Raw genomic sequence first — 11,494 nt, 5'->3', positions numbered from 1 at the left:
AGTCCAGATGGCCTGAACACAGCCATTCCAAAGCAGCGACACATATCATTGGTGCTTTTATATGTTAAAATGTCTCCTCAGCTTCCGGAATCCAGCATATTGGATCTGGTTGACTGGGAAGAGAGATTTTCTGGAGGGGCCTAACAATTGCTGCATAATCTAAAATTTACTGTACACAATACCCAGTCATTCCCAAGAAATGCTTCATTTCCCTAAAAGTCGTTGGCTGCAGGGCTTTAACTATTGGTTCAATCCGAGTCTTAATCAATGACTTTATATCCTGGGATAGGATAGGTCCTAGATAATTAACTTCTGGTTGTACAAACTGTGGTTTCGGCTTTGATACTTTATGGCCTTTCTTAGCTAGTTTATGTAAAAGATGAGGGAGTCCTGCTCACCAGCTCCCTTGCTTGGGGAAGTCGACAGGAGGTTAACCACAGACTGTATTAGAGTCGAGTCCCCAGGAAACTCCTTAAACTTCCTCCATTTGCAATTTACATGCCAAACTGCTGATTGCATCAAAACTATTTTCCAAGAAGTCTCAAACTTGAAATCAATATTTCAAAAGTATTGAATAACATTTTTTATATTCTAAAAAATAAAGCAGTCTTGTTCGTAAAGCAACTTTTAGAATTGCTCCCAAAGTATTCCAGTCTTTCAAAAATTTTAATTTCAAGTTCCCAATTTAACTGACTACCAATGAGCAATTTCTCCAAATGCCCATATCCCTTAGAAATGTGGGCATCTCACATCTGGAACAGGGATCTGCACATTTGTCCAGTTTTCTTCACCTGGATTTCACCTGGCAAGCGTGGAATGTGGGTCCCCCCAAAATCAAATACATGGACCCCAAATAATGAAACACTAAACCAAAATAGAATACAGACAATGCAGAACCCAAATCCAAGCTTGTACTTCTCTTCCTTGAGAACCATCACATGTAACTGCAAAACTTAAAATAAACAGTTAAAAGTTGCTGTGAAAAACTTTCACATATTTTACAAAGAACCAGGAGAGAGAAAACTGCTGCATAGGGACCCTGACATATTAACACATTTCAGAACACAAAATTGAGCAAACACCGAACAGTCTGTCTGTCTGTCTCTGTCTCCCTCTCTCTCTCTCTCTCTCTTTCTCTCTCTCTCTCACACACACACACACACACACACACACACACACTCTTTCAAGTGAACTCACATGTCCCCACACTTCACATAATTAAAAGAAGCAAACCATTCACATTTTACTGCAGCTTTTGTATCTGCTTTAAACACTTTCTATGATCTCCAGTGTTAGAACATAGCAAGCCTACAGCACAATACAGGCCCTTCAGCGCACAAAGCTGTGCTGAACATGTCCCTACCTTAGAACTACCTAGGCTTTACCCATGGCCCTCTATTTTTCTAATCTCCACGTAGCCATCCAGGAGTCTCTTAAAAGACCCTATCGTTTCCACCTCCACCACTGCCGCCGGCAGCCCATTCCACGCACTCACCACTCTCTGCGTAAAAAAACTTACCCCTGACATCTCCTCTGTACCTACTTCCAAGCACCTTAAAGCTATGCCCTCTCATGCTAACCATTTCAGCCCTGGGGAAAAGCCTCTGACTATCCACATGATCAATGCCTCTCATTATCCTGTACACTTCTATCAAGTCACCTCTCATCCTCCGTCACTCCAAGGAGAAAAGGCCGAGTTCACTCAACCTATTCTCATAAGGCATGCTCCCCAATCCAGGCAACATCCTTGTAAATCTCCTCTGTACCCTTTCTATGGCTTCCACATCCTACAGTGAAGCAACCAGAACTGAGCACAATACTCCAAGTGGAGTCCTATATAGCTGCAACATTACTGCTTGGCTCCTAAATTCAATTACACGATTCATGAAGGCCAATGCACCGTATGCCTTGTTAACCACAGAGTCAACCTGTGTAGCAGCTTTGAGTGTCCTATGGATTCAGACCCCAAGATCCCTCTGATCCTGCACTCTGCCAAGAGTCTTACTATTAATTCTATATCCTGCCATCATATTTGACCTACCAAAATGAACCACCTCACACTTCTCTGGGTTGAACTCTATCTGCCACTTCTCAGCCCAGTTTTGCATCCTATCAATGTCCCATTGTAACTTCTGACAGCCAGTTGCGTTACTTTTCATTACCGATTTCTGTATCACATTCATAACCACCATTAAATCAATGCACTGTTTCTTTAATCCCTTTAATTCATTTACCGTTGAGTCTTTATTCAGTGCAGTCTATTCCTTCTCCACTACAACATCCAGTAGTGTTCAAACCTTACATAATGTTACTTGACTGTTATTGTAATTTTTGATGTTGTTTCATTGATTTATGGCCAATCAATTACTATGACTTCTCTTTGACTAACAATAATTTAGTGCACCCTAAATATTGGATTGACCCTTCCATGTGTCCCTGATACTACACTTTTAACTTTTACCGACTCGACCCATGCATCCCAGATGCTGGGTCGATCATTGTTTCTGTCCCTGACCCTGAACCATCCAACTTGTTTGCCCACCACTTTCACATGAACCTTTTTACTGCCCCATTCATTTTAGCATTTCTGTCACCGTGCCAATTGCGTCAGAGACATGGTGGAAGAAACCGATGTACTCAAGACCACAGCTCAAACCACAGCGCACAGGGCAATAGCAAAACAAAAATCTGAGGTCCGACTCCAAGAGAGAAAATCCCTAGGAGCGAATAGAGACTTGCCTTTTGGCAATCGTTGCTACCAGGAAATCTCTCAGACAACCCAGCCACCGGGGTTCTCCACACTACAACCATGCCTAGACGAGCAATATCAGTTGGACCTCCAAATTCTGTTATGTACTTTTCACTAGGTCTTATAATAAAGAACCAGAAGAAGAACAGAGTGAATCTGTTCAAAGGCTTGTTTATTACCTGCATGTTTTTTCTCCATCCTCCACTAGATGTACCTGTTTTCCCACAAACTCCACTGTCTTGCACAAATATATTATCTTCTTTTCCATGTATGAATCTAATGATTTAATTAGCACTCTACCAGTTTGCATATGACTCTCCCAGCTTGCATTACTTTTTCACAAATCTCTTTTTAAAAATAGCAAGGCAAAAATCCTCAATCCTGATTTCCATGCGATAATGAAAGAGCCAGAACTGCTGTTTTTAAACACGGACAATTTGGAACATAAAAGGAAGTTCTTACACCTTTTTGTTGCTTGCTAAAAAGTCTCTCTGCCTTGCACTGTTCTGAGCTCTAAATTCTGCCGACTAGGCCACTGGGTGGAACGATGTTTAAATCCAAGGTTCTTTTAGAAGTCAGGAACAAGTCATAAAACTTGTTGCTTCATGGTGGTTTTACTCAAAGTTGATAGAACAGAAACAGAACCATGTCAGGGGCCTAATACTTAAAGAAGAAAGGGGAACTAAAGATGGTGCCTAACATAACAGCTGCTTTTATACCCAAAGATAAGAAAAATAATCATTCAAGTCTATAGTTAATATTAATCCAGTTAGAAACCACTTAGTTAATACTGCAGTAAAAATCAACCAATGAGAAAACATTTATCCACTTTGTAAAGTACAAGAAACTTCCCAAATTATATTATGTCCAGCCACGACAGGCATCTTAAACTGTTATGCATACAAAAGCGACTGAAAATACAAGGAAATAATCAAATGTTAAATTACAAAAAAAGGGACAATTAAAATTCAACATTTGGATCCAACAAACTCCTGTGCCCTGCACACTCCATTCACAGTGATAGGACATTCTGAAGCTCAGAGATTTCTGGGTAAGAAGAGTGCCATTCAATGTGTTTGCAAGCATTGCCTCCCCTCTGCCAAATGCCACCAATCCAGTCAATATTTTTATATTTTGAGTGGCTGCACTCAAAGTATGGGAACACTTCAACATAATTTGAGTGCATGCAGAGTTAATCTTTCCAGTGGCATGTACACTTGGAGACATAACAACGTTCTCAAAGTTGTAACAGAAGCAGTTGAGCAGAGAGTACTGCAGCACAACCGCCAAGTTTTTAAGCTCACCAGTGGGAGGTGGTCCCACCACCTTGAGGGAGTCTTGATCAGAAGAGGGCTGAAACTTCTGAAGACGGGTGGCAGATCAACTGATGATCCCACTGGTGATAGCACAGGACAGATAACATCTTAGTCCACGCGTATTTTCAATTCTGGGAACTCAGTAGCCAGTTTTACATAGCAAGCTCCCACAAGCAATGTAATCAAATGTCAAAAGGCATTCTTTGTGTCAAAAGTCAATTTTTTTCTTCTGTCAATCGGCTTCCAAATGTTGCTACTTTGTCCTTTGTTGACACACACACACACACAGCTTGATTCCCTGCTCCTTATCATATGCTTTTACCCCTTTCATTGGCCAGAGCACCAAACCACAGTGGTGCATTTTAACATGACAGCTGTATGACACACAGCCTTTTAGAAGCAGTGAAAATGACTCACAATGTTGAAATGATCAGGAAATAAAGAGGTCTTGTTATTCTTACTCAGCCCAGAGATTTGAAGGACATGGAACACATCAGACTCGTCTTCTTCATCAGTCAGCAGAAAGTCATGCAGGAAATTCAAGGGAAATCTCTTCAGAGAGTGGTGACTATATGGAATCCATCTCCACAGGGAGAGTGAGAGGTGAGCAGCAGGGATGGATTTAAAAGGACTGTCATGGAACAGAAGCACTGGCAAGTACCAGCTAGGCTGAGTTGACTCCCTACTGTACACTGGGCGTGATGTAGATTCACTAGGCACTTGAGACAGAGTTTAAAATAGAACTGATTTATTAGTCACAGATGCAGAATATGAAACTCCAGTCCCATTAAAGGTGAACATCAGCAGAAGAAACTCCTCCCATGCCCAGTGACCAGGGTACAGAACTGGGTGTGATGAGCAGCAGCCATAATTGCAGAGTTCAACACCGACAGTCACTTTTGAACTTGCCTCTGGATTCAGCAACTGTGATGGTTAAACACCCAGCAAGCAGCTTATTTAAATCTTTTTCCCAGTGTGAACTCGGTAGTGTTTTACAAGGTTGGATGACCGTGAGAATCCCTTCCCACATTCAGAGCAGGTGAATGGCCTCTCCCCAGTATGAACTCGTTGATGTGCATTCAGATGAGATGACTGAGTGAATTGCTTCCCACAGTCTGAGCAGGTGAACGGCTTCTCCCCAGTGTGAAGTCGCTGATGTACCTTCAGTTGAGATGAGTATGAAAATCCCTTCCCACAGTCTGAGCAGGTGAACGGCATCTCTCCAGTGTGAACTGACTGGTGTGCCAGTAGGTGGGATGACAGAGTGAATCCCTTCACACAGTCTGTGCAGGTGAATGGCCTCTCCCCAGTGTGAACTTGCTGATGTATCTTCAGTTGAGGTAATTGAGTGAATCCCTTCCCACAGTCTGGGCAGGTGAATGGCCTCTCCCCAGTATGAACTCGCTGATGTACCTTCAGTTGAGTTGACTGAGAGAATCCCTTCCCACATTCTGAGCAGGTGAACGGCCTCTCCCCAGTGTGAACTGACTGGTGTGTCAGTAGGTGGGATGACAGAGTAAATCCCTTCCCACAGTCTGAGCAGATGAAAGGCCTCTCTCCAGTGTGAACTGACTGATGTGCCAGTAGTTGAGATGACTGAGTGAATCCCTTCCCACACTCTGGGCAGGTGAATGGCCTCTCCCCAGTGTGAACTCGCTGATGTACTTTCAGTTGAGATGATTGAGAGAATCCCTTCCCACATTCTGAGCAGGTGAATGGCTTCTCCCCAGTGTGAACTTGCTGATGTGCCTTCAGTTGAGATGGGTAAGAAAATCCCTTCCCACAGTCTGGGCAGGTGAATGGCATCTCTCCGGTGTGAACTTGCTGGTGTGCCTTCAGTTGAAATGATCGAGAGAATCCCTTCCCACAGTCTGAGCAGGTGAATGGCCTTTCCCCAGTGTGAACTGACTGGTGAGTCTGTAGGTGGGATGAATGAGTGAATCCCTTCCCACAGTCTGAGCAGGTGAATGGCCTCTCCCCAGTGTGAACTTGCTGATGGACCTTCAGTTGAAATGACCGAATAAATCCTTTCCCACAGTCTGAGCAGGTGAACGGCCTTTCCCCAGTGTGAATTTGCTGATGTACCTTTAGATGAGATGGCCGAGTGAATCCCTTCCCACAGTCTGAGCAGGTGAATGGCATCTCAACAGTGTGAACTCACTGATGTACCTTCAGTTGAAATGACTGAGAGAATCCCTTCCCACAGTCTGAGCAGGGGAATGGCCTCTCCCTAAGGTGAATTTGTTCATTTGTCAACAGATCAGATGACTCAGTGAATGTCTTCCCACACACGAAACAATTCAAAAATCTCTCTCCCTTGTGAACTCGCTGGTCTGTCTGTGGGTCAGCTCTCAGACACGGAGCAGGTGAACAGCCTCTCACTGGTGTGAATTTTCTGATGTATCGTCAGCTTGGATGACAGAATGAATCACTTCTGTCAGTCAGAACAGGTGAACCCTCTCACTGTGGTGTGAACTTGATTTTGTATCTTCAGGCTGGATGACTGAGTAGATCCCCTCCCACATGCAGAACAGGTGAATGACCTCTCCCCAAGGTGAACTCACTAGTGCGTTGTCAGATCGACTCAGTAAGTGAATCTCGTCTCACACACAGAGGAGGTGACTGGCCTGTCCCAACGTGTAAACTCACTGATGTGTCTGCAGTTTGACTGAGTGACAGAAACCCTTGTTGTGTTTGAAATTCCACTACACACATTCTTTACCTGTAAAAAGATTCACAGAAGGCATCAATGGGTGAAGGACAACATTTCAAATGAGAATTTTTGTCACTATGCTGAGTTCTGACATTACACTGTTACAGTGAGGTTCAACACAAGTTGGAGGAACAATTCCTCATCTAACTGGACATCAGTACTGACCATCAAATTATCTGAATATTTTACTGTCTGCATCATAATGAGTCATTTCTGTCTGTCTTCAAACTGTGACTTTGCTCAGTATTCTCCAATAGAGTTATTTTAGTTTTTGATCATGTCCCACAGAGACCACAAGAAATTACATGGCTGCTCCTGGAGACTTTCTGGTTACCCTGATCCCACCTCTGGTGATAGACGGAGGTGAGCTCAGCAATGGCAATGCCAGTGAATATGAAGGGGAGGGCTGTCATCTTTCTCATTGCAGTGTGGCATACTTTTTCAATGAAAGCTACAGGTCACTTCTTACCCAGGACAAAGTTGTTTGATATCATATGTACCCAGAAAGAACGGTACAAAACATGTTCTCATGGGTAGAAAGGCCCAGAACACGAGAAGGTAGAACAAAGTTAACTTTCTCAAGAACTAAAGCCCATGGAAGGATTTTTTTTCCTATGCAACACTAATTGGTATTTACATTGACTGGAAGGTAGATTCTTCATCAGGGATTAACTCCAACTATATTTTTGTTCTGAGTTCCTAATGTCTGGATTTAGATAGTTGAAGCTTGATAGTATTTGAGAGATCCATCCGCTCCTATTCCCTCCACTTGTGCTTCCAAACACGCCCTACAAACTACTACAGAATTCATGGCTGCCTCTCTACCCAGAAACCCCCACGAACGAGGGCCCCATCTATGCGGGGCGCCAAGTATGAATAGTGGAGCTAAGAGTGATGGAAATGACCAGGACTGTCCTGGGTTTGTGGGACCATGCAGTGACCGGAGCTCACAGTAATTGTCCCTCAGTCTTGGTGCTGATGAAAGCCCCGCCCAGGGCTGAATTCTCACCACCTTCTTTTGTGCTAATGGCGGCGCGCACTTTTCAGGAAATTGCATTACTGCCACCTATTGTAACGGAGAATGAAGGGAGCCTTGTCAGAGATCAGATCCGAACTCCCAAACCTGTTTTAATTAAAAAGTCCACCAGCGATCTACAGGATTTAACTGTCAGGTGCCAGAATATCCTGCTAGCTACCACAGATCTATTCAATAATTGCCTGAACAGCTTCCCATATTCCAACGAATATCTGCGGTACATCACACCATGAGTGGGGGAGATTCAAACAAGAGGACATGAGTCGAGAGTTAAGGGGCAAAAATTTAGAGGTAACATGAGGGGGAACTTCTTTACTCAGAGAGTGGTAGCTGTGTGGAACGAGCTTCCAGCAGAAGTGGTTGAGGCAGGTTCGATGTTGTCATTTAAAGTTAAATTGGATAGCTATATGGACAGGAAAGGAATGGAGGGTTATGGGCTGAGTGCAGGTCGGTGGGACTAGGTGAGAGTAAGAGTTCAGCACGGACTAGAAGGGCCAAGATGTTCCACCACCATCACCATGCACTGACTTCAAATAGGTATATTAATCATTTATTTACAAACAGTAAAAATTCAACCAATCATTCATGTTCCCTAAGTTACAGAGACTACAAAGCTGAATACTCAGCAAACGTACGTAGCTAAAAGTGCGTGCAGAGCATTCTTGCCTTAAACAACGGAAGAAGAGGAGTACAGCCCAGGTTTTATGATTTCTGTTTTATGTTTAATCTGTTGCTTTGTTTCCCATTTTCATTTAGTCAGGTACTTTGTTTCATTTTCTAAGTCTGTTGTGCATTTGTGTGTCTTAATATGTTATTTTGTTACTTGTTTCCCCATATAATTGGTTTTGAGATGACTCATTTCATACTGGCCACATGAAATGTGAGTTGAAATTTGGTAGAAATCTGGGCACCTTTATTCCAGATATGAGGTGCCTATATTTCAGAGGGAATTAAGCATTTGGGGAGCAATTCTACAAGTTCTATTCTTTTTGTGTTTTCTAACTATCCAGTGACTAATCAGGAGTGAGTGCATTTGCATCTCATTGCATTACAGAATGCAAAGTGGTGGGTGCTGATTTGTGGTGGGGGATCCTGTGATACATTCCTGAGGATGGTGTTCGAATCTGCACACAGGACCAATGGATCACTTTGCTAAATTTGTATGAAGACTCCTTACTACATCAGAGAAAGGATGGCACTGATTTTGATCCCCTTGACAAGGATAAGACTAGGGGAATTATCCGGCTTCTCGGGTTTAGGTTATGGGGGAGCTGGGAGGGAGTAGACTTCCAGCCAAACAGCATTAAGGGACCTGAGCCTCGTTAGCCCTGGTGAGTGTTTTAAGGACTGGTATCTCCCTCTGTTTTATTTGTATAATTGGCAAGTCCTGACTCTTGGTGATTTCCCCACCTGACAGAGAGTGGGTGTAGGTGGTCTGCTGAGTACAGGTACAAGGTGAAAGGTGGGTGGCAAGTGAGAGCAGGAACAGTATCCTGGGATGGCTGTGTCTGTGCCAAGTGTTGTTGTGAGGCTGGGTACTTGTTGGGTGCGGAATGGCACTTACAGGATATGCAGTTCCTAAGCCTACCTGTGGTTCTCACAGGGTGGCGCAGTTGATATGTGGCGCTATATGTACACCACCCCAGTGCCCTGGATGAGCACCTTGTCCATGCTGGTTGGAAAGTGGGCTGTTACAAAGGGAAGATGTTTTGAATGATAGCCTTTCTCAGCATGGTCAGCCAGACTGTCCCAGGAACTGTTTTCGATGGCCTTGGATTACCTGCTCCCAAAGGAAGGTGGCACTTGTACTGTTACTGGTCGAGAATGCTGCACCTACATTCTGGACAGGGCAGGTAACATCACTCACCTGATTGATCATATCTCGGAGTCAGTATATGAGATTTAGTGGGGGACCACCTCATTAGCTATTACACTCTGAGGTGGGGCTGGTGGCATTTTGGGGCAAAGAGAGACTGGGGTACTACTGCAGTATACTGGGAGGTGATTTAGGTTTACAGTACTGTTATGTTTTCCGTATGGCTTAGTTGGGAGTTCCTGAGAGTCATACCGGTCTGAGGGTTGGATCATCATGTTCATAACTTTCAAGGGATAGAGTGTCCTGTGGGGGTGTGCCTTATTTTGATTGTTGAAAGTCGCTTCCATTGTGATTGGTTGGTTTAGAAACTGCAGCTGCTTTTCCCGTTGGATAGCTGCCTGGTGTCCAGTTTCAAATATCCTGGCTTTACAACATCGCACATGGAAGGGGCTTGCTCTCTTTGTTTAAGGCGAGATCATTGGGAAGATGTGCTCTGTGTGCACTTTTATCTAAGTATGTTTGTTGAATGTACGCATGTCTTGAGTATTCCGGTTTGTAGTGTCTATAACTGGGGGAACATGAATGTTCAGTCGAATTTTTACTGTTTGTAAATAAATGACTAATGTATCTGTTCTAAGTCAGTGCATTTCGTGTCTCAGTTCCCAGACCCGCAAACCTGATTGAACATTACAAGGTCCTTACAAAAATCACACTATCCATTCCCATGCTTAGCAACAAGTGCTAAAGTGCGGTGCAACCCCGTATGTCCAAACCTTAGTCTCGTCAACCACAAATCTTCCCTCCTATTCCTTCCCAAAAGGTGCCTCCCCTGGATTGATGGAAACAAATTGTAATACCACCTTCCTCTCCCACAATTTCTGCTATCTCCCAATCCCAGTCAACCTAACAATAGATTTGAGTTCATATTTTCCCATGTTGACTATAATTTCAGCCTCCGACTTCGTAAGTGGCTGTTTTGCGAGAACATAGGCCGATTCATTACCCGATACACCTACATGAGCAATTACCCAACAATACTGGACTGCTACTCCCGCACTCCCCAGAACATATAATTCACTTCCATTCCTAACCCCGACCCCTGAACGTTTCGATTCCAAGCTCTGCAGTACCGAGGCAGAGTCTGAGCAGATCACGACTCTGTTCAGCTTAACTCGTTCATCCCAATGCAGAGTGACGATAATGGCCATAAATTCTACCGTATAGACGGACAACCCATCTGTCAGCCTTTTCCCCAGCTCCACATTAAACCAGGGGAGAGATATCCCAGAGCTCACCCGGTTACTAACCGGGTCTTCAGCACTATCTGTAAAGATCGGCAAAAAGGAAACATACTGCTGCCGTAAATGACCAGACACCCTCTCGCCACCTACAAGATCCTGACTGTCCCCAGCAACGTCTTTCCTCTTCTGGAAATTTCCACAGTGGAACTCCTGGCCGGGCCACACCCTAGGGTTAATCCGCAAATCCCCAAGATCACATTCCCGAATTATCCACACAAAAAATCAACTCCGCTACCCGCTCCTACCTGCGGTCGCTCCGACAGAGCCTTTTGTTCGCTGAGCGCATGCGCGATGTTCGGAAACTAGCTGCGCCTCGTACGCATGCGCATTTGATCGCCGGGTCACCGGCGGCGAATTCCGCAGTACTGAAACCTCTGGGTAATCAAGGTCACATTAAGACAGTCCGCAATCACTGGTTGCATGTGCCTCAGTGTTCTTTTTACCTAGGAGTCTCGGCTGTATAGCAAGCTCCCATAAACCTTAACCTCAAGCAACAGAGAAAATGCTCTATGGAAAAGAATAAATAATGGACTTTTCGGGCCGAGACCCTTTACCAGGACTAA

General features: G+C 44.1%; 1 protein-coding gene across 1 annotated transcript; it reads right to left on the bottom strand.

The window, feature by feature from the left end:
* Positions 1–631: 631 nt before the first annotated feature.
* LOC140201554 (uncharacterized) lies at positions 632–11,216 on the bottom strand. Its single transcript, XM_072265841.1, has 2 exons — positions 11,177–11,216; positions 632–6,787 (listed from the first exon to the last, which is right to left on the bottom strand). Exon 2 carries the CDS (start codon positions 6,205–6,207, stop codon positions 5,023–5,025), a length of 1,185 nt encoding a protein of 394 aa, XP_072121942.1. The 5' UTR covers positions 6,208–6,787; positions 11,177–11,216; the 3' UTR covers positions 632–5,022.
* Positions 11,217–11,494: the final 278 nt, after the last annotated feature.

The sequence above is a fragment of the Mobula birostris genome, chromosome 8 (assembly GCF_030028105.1).
Source record: "Mobula birostris isolate sMobBir1 chromosome 8, sMobBir1.hap1, whole genome shotgun sequence".
Lineage (NCBI taxonomy): Eukaryota > Metazoa > Chordata > Chondrichthyes > Myliobatiformes > Myliobatidae > Mobula > Mobula birostris.
Note: the sequence above shows the minus strand (reverse complement) of the source record. Positions and strands in the feature narration are given on the sequence as shown.